Genomic DNA, 21,546 nt, shown 5'->3' with positions numbered 1-21,546 from the left:
ATTTCCTGCTTTCGAAAACACTCTTTCTGAAGGTACAGAATTGGTGATTATACAAAGATAGTCACATGCAATTTTTGATAAAAATGATAACGGGTCTTCTTTGCATTCTAAATATTGTGATTTTACATAATTTTCCACTTCTAACACAGCAGACGATCAGATAGGTATCGTATTATTTGTAATTGCTATTTCATTGTCAAAGAATGACCAAATTGATAACTCGCTATTGTGCAGATTTTCGGACATTTGCGTCTGTGAACTATCACATGTTGTAGATGAACTATCATTATTAGTATAATTAGTGGCTGTATCAGTCTAGACATCCCATGCTCGAGGGATAGATTCATCTTTAGAAAAAGCTAATGTTTTCAATCGTGGATCCAATAATGCAGTTAACATATACAAATGATTGTTCTCGACATCACCTAGATAATGTTCGATACAATATCTCAGAGAGAGAGAGAGAGAGTTTTTGTCGCAAAGTACATTCCAAACTACCACGGAGCGTGCAAGAATACGGAAATTCGTAACGATATTCATAAAAATTTCGAAAGTTTCGAAATTGTTCGACCAAGATTCGAGTATACTTGCAAGTATTATTTACGTTTACTACAGTACTTGTAACGGGTTCGAAACTGTCTGGCAAAGGTTCGAGTATACTTGGGAGTACTTTTTTTTCGAAGTACTTATAGAGAGTTCGAATTCCATCAATCAAGGTTCTCCTTGATTCTTGAATCTCCTTCCCCTTGAATCTTTGACTCCTGTTTCTAACAATCTATGAAGAAACTTTTTATTTTGCATAAAGATCCGCAGTCTAGTAATAACATTTTTAGGTCGAAAATAAATAAAAATTGTACGAAATTTTTCCAGCAGTTTTTCAACATTTTTATAAACCATAAATGCATGAAGATCCGCAGTCTATTCATTGCTAATAGAAAACAGAAATTCTACGAGCATGGGATCTTTAAATTGCCTGACAAACTTAATCTTAATTGGTAAAAAATTAGTTTTCATTTTCGAATGACCTAATAGAATCGAACATTTTTGCTAAACTGTGCTTCCACGAACGAGAGAAAGACGGGGGGACGACTGAAGATAGATTTGCGGTTGGTTTCTGTTGGCAGTGGTCACGGCAATCCCGCTGACACCGTCTACCACCGAAGAGAGCGTGGTAGCCAGTGGTTCCCTGTCAGTGACTTTGAAGAGGAACGGCTCTGCGACGCAGCTTCAACGACTTCCAGGGATCGAACCAATATCCGGTCACGATGTTACCGGTGGCTGGCTCTGAGACGATCCCCTAGTCGCAGTTAGGCGACGTCTCAGCTAGCGAACAGACCTGAGCAAACTTGGAGTTTCGCTCGGTAAACCACCAAATAACAGCCTCCGAAGTATTGGAGACGACGACATCGATCGGTGGATATGGTGATCATGATCGATCGATCGCCGACGATCGTGAGTCGTCGTCGTCGTCGGCACACGCACAACGATGCCTTTCTCGCGACGACGCACCTCGCCGAGACTAAACACAGAAAGAAACTATATTATATTATATATAGTTATAATATATAAAATTATATTATACCGTACGTAAGATGCGACCGTCGAACACGAACTCGCGAGTCGACTCACGTTAGCGGGCCTTCTTCCTTGCATACCCGGGATTCGCGATGGTTTCATGATGGTTTAGTGAGTTTTAATAGATTTATTCGACTCCTTTTAATCCCCCTTTTAGTTTGTAGCCTGTAGTTTCAACCGATTGTTATTGGATGATTTTTAATCAGTAAGTTGAGGATTTAGAGGGGTTTTAGTTTTTACAGGACGGTTTTTAATCGATAGATTGAGGCTCATCAGAAATCTATCTCGGACTATGAGAAATAGAAGCTAAGTATTCGCTTATATGTATAATCATTAGATTTTTTCTTTCTGAGTTTCAACGAACCTTTTTTCCTTCTTAATATGTTTAATAGGTTGAAAATAATAAGGGTTTCAATTACACCTACTCATTTTTGTCATAAATGCATGTAAGCCGATGTCTAGTAACCATCGTATTTTTCCACGACTTTTTTCGAATGACTATCATGAAACACTCGCGACTTCAACACGATCGACGTTCTTCCATCACACGCAAACTCCCCTAGCTCTCTTCAGCGGAGATCAACTTTCGTTCTCGAAGGCGTTCCCACGTAACGATCAGGGAGTTTCTTAACGGCGCTTTACGACACGGATTCTACTTCTTCTTCTTCTTCTTCTTCTTCTTCTTCTTCTTGAAAGAGAGAGAGGGTGAGTTTCGAGAATAGCGTGTCGAGATCCTGTGACGACCGAACTTCCGGCAGGATCATCGATTTCCCTTGTCACGGACAACGTTCGTTTACTCGTCGACAGGTCGCTGCTCTCTCTCTCTCGGGATCTCCTGCTAACCCTCGTGTCAGTACCATCTAGATATCTACTTTCCATTCATCCCGCAAAATTGTCAATAAATAAATCATCCATCAGTATATACTTTCAATTTATCTTGAAAAAAAAATACCAAAATTGCAAATAAATAAATCATCCCTCAGTGTACACTTTCAACTTATCTTTAGAAAAAAAATTTAGTTCATCCCCAAAATACGATGTATCGCTGCTCCGGAAGCACATATAATGACACAACTGTAAAATTTTGTGAAATTGACTTTATTGTGGTGGCGGGCTCAAAAATGCATTTACTAGATGTTTGTAAATCGACATACTGTAAATCGAGGCTGGTATTAATTATTTTATAAATTGAAATAACTTAAAAGTTGCAATAATAACCCACAATGTCTATAAACTACTCTCATAGAAGAATTAAACCGAATCATCAATTTTTGCAGTTGTGTCATTATACTTCCGGAGCAGCGATATCTTCTCGTTGGCAAGTACCAAAATTGCAAATAAATAAATCATCCCTCAGTATACACTTTCAATTTATCTTGAGAAAAAAAGAATTTAGTTCATTCCCAAAATTCGATATATCTTTTCGTTGGCAAATAATAAATATATCATCCCTCAGTATATTCGATGGACGCAAGAGCCTCGGGGAGATTCGTTTGCATAGTTCGTAGACGGACACTATTTTTTTGTGCTTCAAAGACCGAGTCAAACGTAGAAAAGGACAGCGCGTGGAAACAAATGAAACTTGTTTGTTTTTACGATTGGATTAGTGGTACAGCTATTAGTAGAGGCAGCTCGAGCTTCGTGGCCCCTGCGGCATTGCCCTGCAGTGGAGGGGATATTTCTTTTTCATCCAACGTGTAACACCTTCTTGCGTCCATAGAATATCTACTGTACTTTCAATTTACCTTAAAAATTTGGTGCATGTTCTCCACAATAAATATTACAATTACATAACATAGACTACTTCTTTCTCAGATAATCAGAAATAAATTTTACATATAAATAGTATCGAATCTGAGCAATTAAAGTTTCACTGCAATCCTGTTCAACATTGTAGAAAATTGTTGGTATTGACATAGGGGTTATAGTTATTGTTAATTGGTGAGCATTCATGTTTGATAGGGGAGTCGCGTTAAGGATCGGAACAGGGTCGGAACGCTCCCGGTCACTCGGCCAGGTGATCGAGGATACGGCGATCGTGGTTAGAAACGATTTTTATCTATTCCGTGACATCCTACGATCTACTACTGCTACTACTGCCAGAACGGAAGGGGCGAGTGGGTCGACAATCGCTAGCCTAGTCAGCACTAGTCGGACGATCTCGTACCAATGAAAACGGGAATGGTTGTGGTTGGTTTGGACTTGGCTGGCTTTGCAGATAGCTTCCTTCGGATTTTTAGTGAAACGAAACATTCACAGCTGTTTCAACTTTTCAATCACATAATTGTCCGGTTTGTTACGTATTCTTAATATTTATTTAGCTAGTGAGTGGTGTTTTTAAATACACGGATTTTTTATTCCTTGAATTTCATAGGCGAACAATGTTTTTCGTACGAAACAAGAATATTTATTAAACACAGATATTCTCTTTTATTTGCTTCCTTTTGTACAGCCGTAAAATATTTTTACGGTGATGAGACACTTAGGGGATGGAGTATATTCGTTTCGTGTTTATTTCAATTTGCAGAATATTTTGTAGAAATATGTATAGTTTAGTACTCGTGCGAGGTAGGAATAAATCAGAATGACAGGGCAGGCTCTCAAGCTCCCCATTCTCCAGCCATTCTCTCCGGAATCTACTTTATCTCGTAGATCGTGGATTTTATGCTCTAAATAAATTCTTTAACAGAAAATATAAACTCCAGCTTGTTAAATGCACCAACAAATTTTATGAATCCAATATAGTTTGAAACTAGCAAATATGAAAAGAATACAAAAATCGTTTCAAAATGAAAAGAGCAGCTAAATTCTATCTTTTAGTTTGAGGATGATCGTTTAGATCCTAGGGATGATTTCAATGATCCACCCAAGTTCGATCCGACCGTAACGTTCTCCCCGCGTTAACTCGTGAGAGTCGGTGACTACTATATATAACAAAAGAAAGGATTGTTATCGTCGTTTTAGCGGAGTCGCGTACACGTCGAATTTATCCTAGCCGCTTCAGAAAGCTGGTCTACTGAAGATCGGAGCTTTTCTATCGCCAGCCGGACTCGACAAGGCGTTTCATACTTTTTTATTTGCCCGTTGAACGAAGTCTAGTCAGATCACTCTAATCGACTCTATTTCTTTCCGGCGCACAGTGTGTCAGTCATAACTCTAAATCATTTTCGAGTAAAGCAGCTTAATACTTTTTGAAATAAAATGCAAAGTAAAATCGATTGGAAAAGGAAAAAAATAATTGCAACAAATTTCTTCGAAGGACTACGCAGATTTTTATTATTTCACCTATATATTTCCTACAAATATGTGCAAATTAACCCCTGAACCTACAACTACGGACATAGCCCGTAGTACGATGATCGGCTATGCCAGTAATATTCTACGATGATCGGGCTTGTTTACGTTTTCGGCCAAAATTTTTGGCAAGTAAATCGTAGGTTAAGGGGTTAATATTAATGTGCCACCAATCAATGGAAAAAAAATCACGCGAGGACTTTTCGGTACTTTTTTTAAAACTCGAATCAAAGTTGATTAATGTTAAACATAAAAAATTAGGGCAAATTGCGATTAATTTTAAAAAATCGTCTTGCAGTTTGGAAGGTCTTATAATACTAAACACACCCTGTAGAAATCAAATTAAAAAATCGAGCTTGCGAGGGACTCATGTTTGAAAGAATGCGCGGGGTTTGACAGTAAAGTTTCAGCCCCAATTTTAACAATAAATTGATTTATTCTGACTTTTTCCATTGGACGACACACTGTGCGACGGATCTCTTCTTTCGGCATGCCACTGTACCTCGATTAATTACGGACCCCTAACCAATAGAATGATCAATTCGCCCTTTAATTAATATCGTTTAACAATACTTCTACATCGGAAAAATCTCAATAAGGATGGTACTAGCAAAATCAAATTCTAATTCTTATTGTTGATGCTTTTGAGCAATTCGACGTCCCAATTAGTTCGAGGTGCGCTGATAGACTGAAAGAAGCAGAAGAAAGGTGGTTCTCATGGTTGGGAATGAGGGCGGCGCGGCGGCGTATTCTTCGATCGTCGTGGAAAATTGTCGGCTCGAATTTGCTGACTGAGGAGGGAGACAAAGGATCGAGAAGGATCCCCCTTAATTTTCGAGGAGGTTCAGCGAAGACTCCCAGGTTTCTTTGGTTCTGTTTCGTTGGATTTCCGAGACTGTTCTCTGAAGGAAAAACGAGGCGCAGGTGTCACGACCAAAAGAACGAGCCGAGTAGCTTAGAGTAGAGGCCTAAAACAGACAAAGATCCGTACTACTTCCTAGATATTACGTGTACGTATGATAATAACGAGTACCATTAATGTTAATACATCGTCGAACTCGCGAAACACGATCAGAGGAACAAACCAAAATGAAAGCTTTGGTCATATCTCTTCAAATATTAAAATTCGCGAGTCCTCTTCCGATTGTTTCTTCTATGTTATAGTTTTTCTAATCGTCGATCGCGAGTTTGACAGATCGTAATAGTCACAGCGTACCGCCTACGTGTATTATTTATGAGATTATTATTGTAAATGTAAAGTTAGCTGTCCACTTGGCAAACGTCGTAGTGAATGTTACATTGTGCGCGGTCATTAATTGTAAAAATAAGGAAATATTGTGGACGCGATGCGAGGGACGAAAGTGTGGGAGGATCAACGATGATACAATGATACCAAAAAAAGAAGAAACAACGGGTCAAGAATACAAAACCACGGAACCAACTGTTTTATTAACGAAATAAGCCGGCGAACATAATTAATTATAGAATCGTATACCTACCGTTCGAAAGGTGAACTATAGTTGTACGAACGTAGCGGAATTTTTTCACGAGACTCGAAAATTTAATATCATTTCTGACTGCATACTTCACCGAAGCACCGACGTCTTGCGGGAAAGGATCATACCTGTCTGGGACAGGATCCGGTTGTGTCGAACGAGATTATTATAGTTGAGATATCATAGTGAACTGTTCTGTTGACGCTTTGCTCCGTTGGAATCGGTTTTGTACAACGTTCGACGCTGGAAGTATCGAGCGCAAACATTTTGTTGAAAATTCAGAGGAACGAATCGATTTTAATCGATCTGTCCATACATTTGCTGGTTTGGTATCTGCGAAGTTTTTAATGTAAAATAACGCTCACATCGATGTACATTAATGGGTATTCTAATTTATTTTTGCTGGGAGGAATTTTCTAGTGATTTATATTTTCCTCTTCGTTGCGATGCTTGTGGAATGATTTGCGAAAATGGATATTTACAATCACGTTACAATATGCTTTAGAATTTAATTTAAAGACTTAATTCAAAATAATTTTATTTATTTTTCCTCTTCATTGTAATGTCTGTGAAAACGGATATTTACAATCAAGTTATATGCTGCAGAGTAAATTTATTTGGAAGTAGCTCGCAATTACCAATAATTGTATGCTTGATCAGAAAATTGGAATGATAAAAAATTCGAAATGCGAAATGAACGTGTCCGATACTTCTAGTGTCGTGCTGATAAAATGAACGCAATTAGCGAACAGCAAATTCTACGATTTTCGTACAGTGATCAGGGTAACGTAATCAGCTCCTACGATTGTTTATCAAACGATTTACCTTATACATACATCTGCGTAGCAGCATAATTCCCTGGGTTCACGGCCACTCGCTTGGCGAGCCATGTTACGACGCGAGACTCGAACGCAATAAGGCAGAACAGCTCGGTTATGTTCGTTTGCCACGTGTTTTCGACAATTCGACCGGGAGTAGGAAGATCACGATTGACCATTAATAAAATACCATTTATTCTGATACATCGGTTTATTTCGTACCCATCATATTTGTTTTTTCTTGTAGAGAAGCTTGCAGATTCTCTTTGATAGGAAGCGAGTCTCGACGGAGGACACGCTTCAACCCTTTGCACTCGAAAATCTAGTCAGTAACTTTGATGTCTCTTCCAAGTGAACGTGATAACGCTGCTGCAAATTGTGGTGTAACATTTCATAAAATGTGCACCGATCAAATTTCAAGTGAAACTCTATTGTTGAATTGAGCAACTGTTCCCGTAAGTACAAAATGAACACAGTGACTCCACTAATATACGGACTTTCTTGAAAAGACGACACCTTGTTTAATGTTTGTTTAATATTGATTTGAACTTCTTCGAGATGTTAGAACAATGTCATACAATGTGAGAAACATTTTAGAAGAAAATTGAGAAAGGAATTTCGAGCCGCGAGGAGTTGATCGCACGACACCCACCGAAAAACGAACGTATCCCCTGTCTCCTCTGTTTGCTGTTTTAGCTCCGCCGGTCTTGGATCAAGTTTACTTTGAAGTGTTACTCGCACGGTGCGAGCTGGCATCTTGAACGACGTTGCATCTTCTTGGGACAAGGACGCCCACCGTTCTGCGGCTCTTGCTAAAAATTCGCAGACTTTGATGCATATTGCAGGGAGAATCGTTAGCTGGTGCTGTGACTTATTAATGATTACACCGACAGACCGTGGGAACCGTCTACATCTACAAACACGCTCGCGAATTTTGCGATCTAGTTGGTGACGTCTCTCGAAAACCTTTTTTTTTGATCCGAAAACGCCCCACACGGGAAAAGTTTTGGTTCGAAGTTATACCTCGATTTTGATATTCTTAAAAACCCTGATACGTTCCCCCAATTTTCAAACTTTGGGCTTAATGCGCAACCTTGAGGCATCGAACCACAACTTCTCCTGTGTGGAGCGTTTTCGATTTCGTAAAAAAAGTGTTTTTTGCTCTGGTCTAACGTATAATGCAGGTCTTGTGCATTTTAGAATCGTGAAAAGCAATTGGAAACAAATGCCTGTCCTTCAGAGGGTCCTGACTTCTTGGTTCCAGAAACTAGCTTGAAGAGGCTGCTCGATTTACTTACCCTAACGGTCCTGAAGCTGGTGACACGGCCGGTGCCACAAGAGACACTGCAGGAGGTCCAAGGTGACCAGGTGGAGACAAGACAGTCAACTGGAGCAGTCGACTTAGGCGATTCCTGAGGACTGGTCGCATTCACTGGCTGGCCACTGAGGATCGCTCTCACCTGATGAAAATTTCCTCATTAAATCTGGCAATTACTGTGACATGTCCTACTGTCCTATGTCATAATTGAAAGGCTAAAATCGTTGCTAATTGTTGACGGGGACAAGAAATACAGCATATTCTACGGTCCTATCCAAAACTGACAGCTGACAAATTGATAAGTTTCGATGAGGAAACTTCGGATCGACGACACAATCTTATCGCTGCGAGATAATCAATTAGGACACAGCTCCAGAGGTGTACTAACGATGTCACAGGTGTTGGTGCACTCCTCGGCAGTCAAGAAGTTGTTCCTGTTGCCGCGACAACCACCATAGCCGAATGGCACGCACATCAGCTTCTGGGGAACGAAGGCCCATCTTTGGAAGTAGCCTCTGCAAGGTCCGGGGTCTGCCTCTTCCATGCAGACCACTGGAAGAATAAAGACATACTCGAATAAGCGTTGAGAGAAGATTTCTTCGAGATTTTGATGAGCAATCCTGGAAGATTACCTTTCGCTGTAGCCATGTCGAAAGTGCAGTCAGCCTGCTCCAAACAAGGTCGTTGCTGAAGCATCTCCATCTTGGAGAAGCAGTTGTGTTGTTCAGAAGGTTCGACCATCAGCAACCTGGTCCTCAACTTCACCCCCTTTCCGCAAGACGCGCTGCAAGGCGACCAATCAGACCACTCTGTCACCTGAAAGGAAAGAAAATGTTGTAACTCTATACAACTATACTTCTGATGGATGTGTCAGAAGAATGGAAGATACAGCACATCCGCACAGGATAATTTACGCAAAATACCTTGCACGTGGGATCAATTTGTTCCTCAACGGCACCCTGACAGGGTGGCTCCATGCATTTTTCTTTCTCAACGAGGGAGACGTGAGGACATCGTTTGCGGCCCATACGATCCTTGAACCTTCTCGTTCGCAATTTCATCCCTATTCCGCAGGACGAGGAACACTCGGACCATTCGCCCCATTCGGTCGTCTCGCAGAATTGATTGTTGAGCACTGGCAGGCCATCTTCTTCCGTTTCCTCTTCCCCCCTGTAATCGTCAATCTTAGCTCAATTTCAATTTTAATGATATTTACTGAAATAGGGATCTTTAATTCAAATGCACCACTTGTGGGAATCATTAAAGATACATATGTATTTGAAAAAATTGATGGACCACTGTTTAGACTGAGAGTGTTAAACAAATTGCTAATGGTCGACTCACGAGCATTCTGGGATCGATGCGACGCACATCTCCTTCGAGACTAGCTGTCTATTGCACTGGAACATGGCAGCCTTCTCTGGCATCAGATAGGACCTGGTCCGCATCCTCAATCCTTTACCACAACTCACCGAGCAAGTTGACCAGGCTGAGTACTCCGTGGTCTGGCATTCGGCTTCATTAAACAATAATAAGGAAACTATGATTCTTTCCTTATCCACTACTCATTAATGTATTAAAACTGCTAATAATCCTTACGTCTAGAAGTGTCCTCAGTATTCTCAGCAACCTCCAACTGAGCCACTTGCTGCTGAAGAATCTCCTCATTGCAGCTCCTAGGAATCAGCTTCTCTCTGTTCAAATACAACCGAGCTAACGGTAGCATAGGTCTACCAGTCGGATCGTAGAAAGGTGCTCTAGGATCTTCGGGGTACAATGTAGTTATCGGCTTCATCTTCTCTCGCGGTTTTGTTTCAGAGTTTGGCGACATATAGGAGATCCCGTTGTCAGTACCCGCATCCCAAGGGTACAGATCGATTATCTCACTTTTTGTCCAGGTGCAGTCTTTTCTGCAGAGGTTCAACTTGCTGACTCCAACTACCCAGTCTGGAGATGGACCCAGCATCGAGGACACCGAGAGCAAGGGGTGGTTTCTGTCTACTCTGAAGAAGAATCAATTTCAGTATGAGGAAGCACTTGTTCGTTTCAGAAACGTTCAAAAAAATCAATTTCAGTAAGAAGAAGCACTTGTTCGTTTCAGAAACATTCAGAAAAATCAATTTCAGTATGAAGAAACACTTGTTCGTTTCAGAAACATTCAGAATAATTAATTTCAATATGAAGAAGCACTTGTTCGCTTCAGAAACGTTCAGAAAAATCAATTTGTGGAAGGATGTATCACTTGTTCGTTTCAGAAGCATTCAGAATAATTATGAAGAAGCACTTGTTCGTTTCAGAAACGTTTAGAAAAATCAATTTGAGGAAGGAAGAGCCACTTGTTCGTTTCAGAAACATTCAGAATAATCAATTTCAATATGAAGAAGCACTTGTTCGTTTCAGAAACGTTCAGAAAAATCAATTTGAGGAAGAAAGAATCACTTGTTCGTTTCAGAAACATTCAGGAAAATCAATTTCAGCATGAAGCAACACTTGTTTGTTTCAGAAACGTTTAGGAAAATGAATTTCAGTGAACGACTCTAAAATAAATCACGAAGGTAAAATAATTACCTGAAGCTAGTAGTGGTGTTGCTATTCACGTTAGGGTACCACAAACCAGCGGACTTAATCAGAGTCCTTAGTTTATTCGAATTAGCCCTGAGCTCGGCTTCGACCCCCGATGCCGAGCCCCATTCAGCCAGTTGACGGAAGCCATCGGTTGCAATGTGGTCTTTGCCCCAGAAGGAAAACTCGGGAACGTGGGACGCGCCGATCACGTCGCTGAAGTGGGTCAACCACACCGAGAACGGGAAGTCCTTCGGGTGGGTCACGTTCGACCAGATTCCCTCCATAGTTAGCTGCGACAGTCGGGCGTTAGAATCATTCAAATACTGGCAACTTTTCGTATTAGATTAAATCGGCCACGATGTTTGAATAACAATACACTTAGGAGGGAGGTTAACTAACCGTAACAATCCGATTTTAATGAAATTTTGGTATGATATAGAACTGAAAAAAATATTTGACACGTATTTTTTTATAGCTGCCGACATTGGGGTGAAAAATCCATTTTATTGAATATCTCCGAAACTATTAGGTCTAGACGAAAATTTCAAAATCCAATTTGTACGTCTTGAATGACAAATCTTCTAATGTACACTGATTTTTTAAAAAAATATTTTAAAAATTAACTTTTTCACAGTCTACATGCCTTGATAAAAAATATGAGAAAAATTTGTTTAATTCCGCAGTTTGCTCACAAAATCCATTGACCATCTAATTTATCAAGATGCAGAACAACGATGAAACTCACCGAGTATTTAGCCTCATCGCAGGCACAGCACCTGTCAACCTCGAGCACCTCGACCTCCTTGGGGCCAACCTCGCAGAAGGTTTTGGACAGAGCACCGTCTTCAGCATACCACCGCACGTTATTCTCCAGAACCATAGCCGTGAAGATAACGCATCCTGATCCGGTCGGCGGTGCCCTCCACATCACTTGGACCTACGCCAATGGTAAGAAACATTTTAGTGTCTCGTTTTGTGGAACTCCACGAGCACTGGCCACGATAATGCCGAGGCATCGAACACCATCGACGCTTGGACATTGGCCAGAACCCGGGGATCTATCCCGTGATCGAGAATCTGTCGACTTTTATTGTACACGTCGCGTCCGGTGCATCGGAGATCCAGGGAGAAGACAAACTGTGAGAAATTGAGCGAGTTACGATCTTCGAAATTGATCTTCTTTGAAACTTTGTACTTTTCTTTTCTTTCATACCGTCTTCTTCGTGGTTCTGTTTTAACGACTTTTAGAATCCCTGAAGCTTTAAAATCCGTTTGTACAAACAGGATTTTCATTCGTTGTCTAAAATTGTTCACAAGAGGCAGCAGAAAAATTCCAGCAATTTCGAACGAACATTTTTAGAACAATTTTTAGAATTCCTGAAGCTACCAGATCCTTTTGGACAAGCAGGATTTTCATTTGTTGTCTAAAATTGTTCACAAGAGGCAGCAGAAAAATTCCAGCAATTTCGAACGAACATTTTTAGAACAATTTTTAGAATTCCTGAAGCTACCAGATCCGTTTGGACAAGCAGGATTTTCATTTGTTGTCTAAAATTGTTCAGAGGAGGTAGCAGAAAAATTCCAAAAAATTTGCGAACGATCACATTCCCCACGAAATAATTTCACGATTTTCCACCTCGCTTTTCGGGAAGTCCGAAGCCTCGGAGATGGTGTTAACGCAGTCCTCGTTGAAGGTGGTCAGCGCGTCCGGGAATAATTGAAAATAGCCGACCCGTGCAGCGGGATTGTTCGGTGCATGTTGGGAGTGAACGGACAAAGTGAATCGCGTAAATTGTTGCAGCCTTTCGTGCGTTCTCGAGCCTGAAATCAGAGGGATTAATTCGTGCATATTACATTAGTGGCAGCTGAAGTCTCATCAAAATTCATGGGTCGTTCCCGATGCTGCAGTTGAAAACGTTTCCCCTGAATTATCCAGTGATCCACGGAAGGGATCGTTTGCGAAGGGAGCAATTGTATTGGTGTAAACAGGAAATATAGGAGGTTACCTTGCAAACTGAGTGTGTAGATTGCGTTCGGTATGTACTTGTCCCCATCTCCGCTAATGAGAATCCTGTAGCCGCCGTCGCCAGTGGTCCTAGAGGCTGTAGTTTGTTCCGAGGTGGGCCTCATGGGACATCCGGCCTGCACCGTGATGCATAAACATGCTGCCACGGTCAGGAACAACATCCTGATGCCTGTAATGATCGATTAATCAATTGTCTATCGTTAAGGATCAGTGTTAATTTGCACCGGGTGTGAATACTGAAACCAAGTTCAATTTCGAAGGACCACTTTCCTAACTCGGAAGGAAATAAAAAACAAACGCTATTCGATACTATACAGGCTGGTCGACTTAAATTAAAGCTGAAATATTGCAGAGAAAAATCTATCCGTACATGGTATTGGATAAACCGGAATTTTCTAATTCTGCAAATTTAACGCAGACTTTCAAAGTTAAAAAACGTTCGTAGCATAACCTCTTTACTTTTCCCGTGTTCGTTTAATGTGAATTATGGGGAATTTCAGTAAATATATGACGTTAGGAGATCTTCTGAATAAAAAATACATTAGAGAATCATTTTGAAAGTGCAATCAGAAGTGTCCTAGAAATTTGCTCGTCTCTCTGCATACTCCAAAAGTCGTATCAGTCTTAACAGCTTAACAAAATTGCCCTAAGTTCTAACTATGGCAGCAGCTGCTGATTGCTCTTCCAAAATTAGTTGGAGTGTATTAAAGTGGATAACTTCCGGAATACTCGAACAGGTTGCCAAAGAGAATGTAACAGATTAGATAAAAACGTATATTTCTATTGTATTAACGATCCCGAAGAATTCGGTAAGAGCTTCCGAATGATCGGAGATAAAGAATTTTCGTCTCACAAAATTCTCTGTAAAATACACTAGTGGATTATTTTTCAATACAGAGTGATTCTTTTGAACGTTGCCCCAGTGGAAAGACTCTTCAGAGCTGAACAAATTACGCACCAAGACGGCAAACCAACATTCGTAAGTTTTATAAATTGAAAGACTTCCTGGGGACAAGGAACGGCTAAGAAGTAGCGTTGGAACTTCCAGGATAAGTTTGCTAGGAGTTACGCTCCGAGAAGGTTGTGCCAGGAACAAGTTTCCGCGCTTTTCTCGACTGAAACGCGATATATAAAGTGGAGAACACTCAATCGAACCACCGGAATGCCATGATCGCGGAGGGTCCTTGGGTTCACGCGTCATTTGCTGGCAAAAAATTCGTGTTAATTGCCTGTGCTGCAATCGAGAGTTCGTGTACCCTTTCGAACAATTGCCTTCACCCATTCATTTTTCTAGTTTGAAGCAATTTCTTCCAAAGAGTAAAAACAATGTACAGTCGAACCTGTTTTTGTGCGGTCTTTCTTTATGCGATGTTTTTTGTGCGTTTTTTTATGCGGTATAGTATGAATATCAGATCAGATCGGCAGGATATCTCGGAAGACGTTGTCATTATGAAAAAAGTGTTCCTAAAAGTTGTTTGATATGACTGGCTACAGTACGTAGTATTAATTGTTTTCTTGTAGGAACACTACTTTTTTGATAACGACAACGTCCTCCGAGATATCCTGCTGATCTCATATCAGCAGGACACCCTGTATATGTATTGAATTATGTACATTTTGAAAATTTCTCCATGTTTAAAATGAGAAATTAAAATTTTTTAAATGTCTCCATGTGTAATTTAATTATTTATTTTCTTTGGAAAGCACTTTCTCGCTATTTTCTTTAATATGTTGTGAAAAACTATTTGTTATAGTTATTTATGAAGTTTGTGAATATTTTTTTTGCGGTTTTTTTTCTGCGGTCCCTATCTACCGCGCAAACACAGGTTTGACTATATAAAACATTTCAACTAAATTACAATTTGAAACGTAATTAAATTACAGGATCTCAAATCAGTCTCAATCCAACAAAATCAAACGTACAGCCAGATAAGCTTTCACAGATTAAGGTCAATGTCCCGAATTCTGATCAGCACGCATATACGTTGTATTTAATGTAGAAAGTCAAACAACAAAATAATTATACAAAAAATAATTTTGAATTAGTCCAGTATTTTCGTAGAATAATACTGCGAAATGACTTTGTTTCGAAAAGCTTTTGTTCAATTAATTTTTTATAGAAGGATATTATACTCTGAATAGTGATGTCTAATTTATGATATACAGTTTTGTTTCCCATAGTGCTACAACCGTGGGAGCAATGGAGGCTCAGAAATCGTAGAGGTATTATATTAACTAAAACAATATTAAATATTAATAAATACAATATCAAAACAAGTAAATTAGTCTTTAGAAATTCAAAAATCTGTGTTCATTTCAGTCTTTTGAAAATACGAACATAGGCCTTATGTTGATTTTGCTGTTTAATTGATTTTGTGAATATACCCGTTCCGAAATTAGTCTCTCGCTGCAAAATCACTGTCGATTGCAACAGAGTTTGCAGACAAGAGGAATCTCGGAGGCAGACTCGTGCAATTGGTCGATCGCGGGGTTGATTAATGGTGGAAACGAGCGAGAGGATTAGGATCGAGCATCCTGATCGAGAGCTTCCGAAGCGATGGTCCAGTTTCGAAGAATCCCGAGGCGTTCGCGGCCGATGGAAGTTTCTCTGATGGTCTTCATCGATCAAAGAGAGCCACTCGTTGCGACACGAGCATCGTCTTTCCACGGAACGTGATGTAACGCTGACGAAGTTACGAGACGATGTAACTGGCCGTGACGAGAGCGCTGAGAAACTTCAACGCTCGCCTTGCGCGTAAGCGTGGCCATTGATAAATGGCCCCGGCTACTCTCTGATCCCGATTTATCGAGCAGAGAAACTTGTCGACGAACTCTCTGACCAGCTGGCAAACTCTAATCCGATTACTCGGTGACGATGGGAATGGTGTTTCGACCCTAAGCTCCGTAATCGATGCGTGTGATCGTTGATCTTCGTTTGGGATCCAGGTTTGATTGCGAAATTGTACTCGAGGATTGGAGATAGTGTTTGTGGCTGAGTTTTCATGATTGATACTTAAATTCGAGTAGATACTTGTGTTTATTGTCTGCTTGTTTGACGCATTCAACGCTATTTCAAAATTTCAATCCGTGGCAGAGTTGGACAGTAATTAATTCTTTTGTAAATGAACGTTGAAAATTGTACAACATTGAGTACAGTGTTGGGCAATAAATAAATTTATTTAAATAAATAATTATTTACATAATGATTTAAGTAATAAGTTATTTGTTATTTGGAGATTCAAATAAAACGCAAAAATAATTATCTATTATTTGAGCAAATCTAAATGAATTTATTTAAAATAATAAAGTTAATTGTTATTTACAAATACAATTTGCAATTATTATTTGTATTAGCAAATCATAAATCAAATTGTATTTTCATTCATTAATCCGCCCTCCGGGCGAACCCTACCATTGGCGGTGTATCTGAAAAGGTTGCTATAGCAGAAAAGAAACGCACACGGATCAGCTCCGAATCGGCCGATTATTTACAACCACCGCGCTCCAACAACTGCAACTCCGACAGATGAACAACACGTGCAACAAACCCAAGCAAATTGGTACAACAAAAATAGTTGTATTTACGTAAATATTATACATACGGGTAATCACGATATTAATTTCGCCACGTGTTCATTGTATACATATACAAAATACAAGAAATAAGAGAAGACCAAAAACTATTTAATTGATTTCCACCTCAGTTATAATAAATAATCTTTTATTTGCAAACAAGAAATGATAAATACATCATTCTTGAAATTATTTAAATAACAAGTTTAGTTATTATTTGCAATTAAAATCACACGTTTATTTATTATTTAAAATAAAATTTGCCCAACACTGATTGAGTACAATAACTTCTAATTATTCTAATTATTGGATTACGTTTTTACGTATTTATACAATATTGCTGCCTACTTATTTTATGTTTCGTTGAACAGTGTAAACAACCTCTTCATACTACTGATTAAAAATTCAAGGTTCCCCGTTGGTCAAGAGTCCTGGATACAGGTTGAATCGCAACGTTTTATACCCATTGATAATATCGCGATGGTAATTTGCTTGAAGATTGTCTTATATTACAGCTCTTGAATCATTATCTTGCATTAAAGATACAAGATAGCTTTGTGATGAACAAGGTTGAAAGTATTAATCGAACTTGAAAGGAGGTTGTTGCTAGTCAATGGAGCATTTTCATCGTTGCACAGGATGTTGTAATCTGTGTACGTACATATATTAAGCTGCTGATTGGATCGATTCTCATTAAGAAAACTATCCAATAAAATTATGTTAATGCGTTAGAGAATGGTCGCGACCCAGTGCGATCCAATTAACACTGCTACATATAATTATACATTGTACCAGCTCATTCGCAAGTAATATGATTAGACAAAGAAAAGAAAACGGAAATACTTCAGCTATAGTATACGCTCTAAAAAAAAAAACGATAAGTTTTTAAATATTGGACTACACGATTTGAACTTTTTCGAGAAGTTAGAGCAATTAGATGGCTGCATGATGCGAAGAGATATTTTTACAAAAATTGCTGTTAGTCGGAATTGTAGAGAAAATACTAAAAGTTGCATTTCAAATTTTCAGTACAACTTTTAGTATTTTCTCTGCAATTCCGACAACTTGCAATTTTCCTCAAAAATTTTGTTCGCGTTGTGTAGCAAACCAATTATTCCAACTTCTCGAAAAAGTTAAAACCGTATGGTCCTATTAAAAAAAGTAATCGTCTTTTTAAGAGTGTGCAAATATTAATGGGAGTCACGCATAAAATGGGACCCTCATGAGGAAGAGAAAACGAAGCAAATAAAATAGAAATTGAAGAGAGCAAATTCAAGTGAATAAAATAGAGATGGAAAAGAATGAAATTAAGCAAATAAAATGGGGATGAACAGTGCTGAACACGCAGGATCACTCTCCCGTGAACGAGCTCGCATGCACAAGAGAAATTGATCTCGCATCTCTCCGCGAGATCGCGGAATAATAAACGTGGCCAAGTGGCTAATAATCGAGGATAACTGGAGATGCATCAGATTATACGCGTATCCAACTATCCAGCAAGTGGGTCGGGAGCATGAACCGGCTCTCGCGAATCGCCGCTCTCGGCATGTAGGTGTAGGTTTCTAGAACGCCTGGTGTCTCGGCGGAGATCGTCAGAATCAGGGACACGGAGAGCACCGCAACGGGCGACATATATGTATACATCGGGGACCGGAAATTGCACGGATTCGAATCAATTTTCGCGCACCTCTGACCCCGGAGCTGTGACCACCGAGAAGTTCCATCGAACGTGTCTCAAAGGGCGAAATGCAGAATGGAGAACAGAGTTTGGAAAGTTTACCGGTGCATCTTTATGCAAACAACCATTTTCACAAAAGGTATTGTTCATATGCACGATGTGGCCGTCGCACAGAGGTCGGAAATCGGAAATTAAAATTGATACTCTGAGGTTTTTCGAGTCGCTGATTTTTAGACTGCGGATGTTTATGCAATTTTCAATTTTTGTAGGCAAACTTTAAGATAGTGGGATCATGTGAAATGTTATTTTCAGTGGCAGTAGTCTTCGTAGATCTGATATAAATAAAAATTTGTCGAATTTGATATACTCAAGCATTTTTGAAAATTTTTCTAAACCATAAATGTATCAAAAATCCGCGATAACATTTTTAGGTCCAAAATAAATAAATTCGTACCAAGTTCTGTTGATTTTGATACTCGAGCATTTTTTTTTAACTCTTAGAAACCGTGAATGTCCATGTCTAAACTACGGAAAGAAATTTTTTACTTTTAGCCACGATTGCGGTCGGCCTCATCACTATGCGTCGCACAAATTCCTGTGGACTTGAATGAAATAAAATGTGAATCTTTCCACGTTGACGTCACCGACTATAGTTTATAAAATTAACCCCATTTCGCTTTCGATCCTCAATCCTCTGTGTTAGTATTAATTACGATAGTCACCGTGCGCACTTTTAGTAATTAGGATGGGAATGATTAGAAATCTAGCAGAGATCGACGAGACACTTGCACGATACGTGAAAATAAATCGATTCCAGCCCTTTCAGCCTAACCTAGACCTAGTCTGGAACTTAAACTCGCGTTCACCATCATGTTATCACGCCCCCGACTGTTTCCTCGTGACTCACAACGCTCGCTGATTGCAAGCAATTAAAAGTAATGACTGACTTACCGACGAATATTCATGAAACAAAGTTTGAACGACTTTTGTCGCATCGACGGAAAGTTTGCTATAGGGAATGGGGAAACTATTCTGCGAACGATCACAGAGTCAATGACATCGGCTAATTTAGTTGTTAATTAAAATGGGGCAAGGCTGCGGGTTTCTTTTTCGCGATTGATTTTTTTTTTTAATTAAGAAGATATGGGTCTTGGGTTCCTCGTTGAATATTCTGTGCGAGTGAAATTGTGATGCGAAAGAGAGCAGATCTTGCTGATGAGAAGTTGTTTTTAATTAAGTCGATTCTGAAGAATATGTTTTATATGAATTACTGCTCTCTTTTAAGTAAAATTAGAAAATATGATGAAGGAGAAAGTCGTGTCATAATGCGACAAAACTACCTATGACCTTATTTTTTATGTGGATGCACCGATGCAGCCCAATTTTTTTGTTAAATCAGTCGATACCTTTTATTATTCTACGTATGAAAGTAAAGATCCCTATTTCAGGTGTATTTATTTTAATTCGCATCAATTTTTAGGATACAGCTATTAATTTTCGGAAGTAAAATATGGGTATATAAAATAGATCAATAGAAATCACACTCCCGAACATAACAAACGTTACAACATCCAAAGATCCATCCAATTCGCCAAAAGAATCCTCGACAGTCCAACAACCGCGACGAACGTCTCAATTACCGTCTTCCCGAGCGTCGGAGAACGATTCAGCTTCCCAAAGACTTCTCATAAATGGTCCTAACAATTGCACTTTCCTTTATTTGCACACACTATTCCCACTTCTATCCCACAAGTGAATCATTCACGGGCCGAACCGATCAACCACCTTTCTAGTTCCTCGTTAATCTACTGGCAACACATTTGATGGGTAAACTTCACTTTCTAGATTTGGAACAAATTTCCTTCAGACATGATGACGTCGACACTGATGAATGACGATAATTGCAAAAACTTCTACAATTTTTGGAATTCCAAGTGTTGAACAAGTTAATCTCGAAATTACCAATTTTGCACATTTTTAGATTTTAACACTAAAAAAAACCTACCTAAAAATTATTAAATAAATATATTTAATGGTGCAGAGAGATTACAATATGAACCGCACAAAGTCCAAATAAATTTAATCTTGTTATTTTTATAAGGCAACTTGTACCAGCTACTTTTAATGCTCGGTAGGTTTAGCGCTGAAATATTACAATTTCTTCAAATTTTTAGGATCGAAGGGGTTCGAATACCATATCTTTTAAATCTCCAGTATTCAACCTCCATGTTAAAAACCAAATACCTGGGTAAAACAACTTTCAATTTCTTTTTAAAACTATTTTAACGTTTGTAGACTTTGATGTTCTTGGATGATCAGAGAATTAATTTACATTTGCGGTGTAAAAACTATAAATTGCAACGTCATCGAATATCGCAGAAAATTTTGGTTATTGACATGAGGGTTAAGGGGTTAAAATTACAATTTCTCTGAACCGTTAAGTTACAATTTACTCCACTATGCACTTTAGCTAATCGATTCGACACCCGAGCGTTAAGATTAAGAGGGCTGCGGCCGCGGTGCATAAATTCGCGCGTACTGCCGGTGCATCGTTGCACGCGGCTTCTTTTATGAGAAAGATCGCCCTTTCACAAGCTCTTGATTCGACCGCTTCAGGGTGTATATAGCTCCCGGCCAAATTCGAAGCGGTTTACATTTGCGAGCCGATTACTTAACGGCGGCTGCAACCGCGGTAAAAATCGTCATAGAAATCGCGAACTTTCGCAATCTCGCTCTCGAGACTCTCTCACCCTCGTCCGACGACGGAAATCATGGAAATCGGTTAACTATTTTACAAACACATTCACGCGTATATACATGTATGGAATATTAGAGTGAAGCAACGCGAGTCTTTGGAACACTGTTGAAAAATCGTGCAAAACCTGTTCGAAACTGGTAAACCCGTCCGGGCGGACGATTCAATCCGCTGTTTGGTAGTCGGCTGGCGATTTCTTGATTAATCGGTTGGATTGGAAATTGCACTGGCACTTGGTCCACCGAGACACACGATCGCGCCGATTTCCTTCGCGAACACTGCCAACGGAATGGCAGTGAGCTAGACTAACTGGGATGTTGAGCAAGACGAGAGAACGATCGTCCGCGACTAAACGAGATGACGAACCGGACTATCGGCACTGGCTGCCGAGGCGGTTCAAAAGTTAGTGACAGAGAGACTTTTCCGCGCATCATTCTTCCGGGGAGGC

General features: G+C 39.6%; 2 protein-coding genes across 17 annotated transcripts in view; one reads left to right on the top strand and one right to left on the bottom strand.

Annotated features, from left to right (window-relative positions):
• Positions 1 to 7,387, top strand: part of Trpgamma (Transient receptor potential cation channel gamma) — a 159,746-nt gene extending 152,359 nt beyond the window's left edge. For all 15 annotated transcript variants that reach the window (XM_076425739.1, XM_076425741.1, XM_076425744.1 and 12 more), the window contains one exon: positions 1,125 to 7,387. In XM_076425739.1, the coding sequence (XP_076281854.1) occupies positions 1,125 to 1,288 (164 nt within the window). In that variant the 3' untranslated portion in view covers positions 1,289 to 7,387. The remainder of the gene's footprint in view (positions 1 to 1,124) is intronic.
• Positions 7,376 to 21,499, bottom strand: Fat-spondin (extracellular matrix protein f-spondin). Of its 2 annotated transcripts, none has more exons than XM_076425750.1 (12): positions 21,226 to 21,499; positions 13,073 to 13,261; positions 12,703 to 12,887; positions 11,812 to 12,003; positions 11,070 to 11,356; positions 10,101 to 10,504; positions 9,846 to 10,017; positions 9,425 to 9,671; positions 9,134 to 9,317; positions 8,890 to 9,053; positions 8,482 to 8,643; positions 7,376 to 7,995 (listed from the first exon to the last, which is right to left on the bottom strand). In XM_076425750.1, exons 2-12 carry the CDS (start codon positions 13,251 to 13,253, stop codon positions 7,915 to 7,917), a joined length of 2,259 nt encoding a protein of 752 aa, XP_076281865.1. In that variant the 5' UTR covers positions 13,254 to 13,261; positions 21,226 to 21,499; the 3' UTR covers positions 7,376 to 7,914. The 2 variants fall into 2 exon arrangements, with proteins under 2 accessions (XP_076281865.1, XP_076281864.1); XM_076425749.1 differs by lacking the exon at positions 21,226 to 21,499 and adding an exon at positions 19,984 to 20,250.
• Between the last annotated feature and the right edge of the window lie 47 nt (positions 21,500 to 21,546).

The sequence above is a fragment of the Lasioglossum baleicum genome, chromosome 6, assembly GCF_051020765.1.
Source record: "Lasioglossum baleicum chromosome 6, iyLasBale1, whole genome shotgun sequence".
NCBI classification, from domain to species: Eukaryota; Metazoa; Arthropoda; class Insecta; order Hymenoptera; family Halictidae; genus Lasioglossum; species Lasioglossum baleicum.
This window is presented reverse-complemented; position numbering and strand designations above follow the sequence as displayed.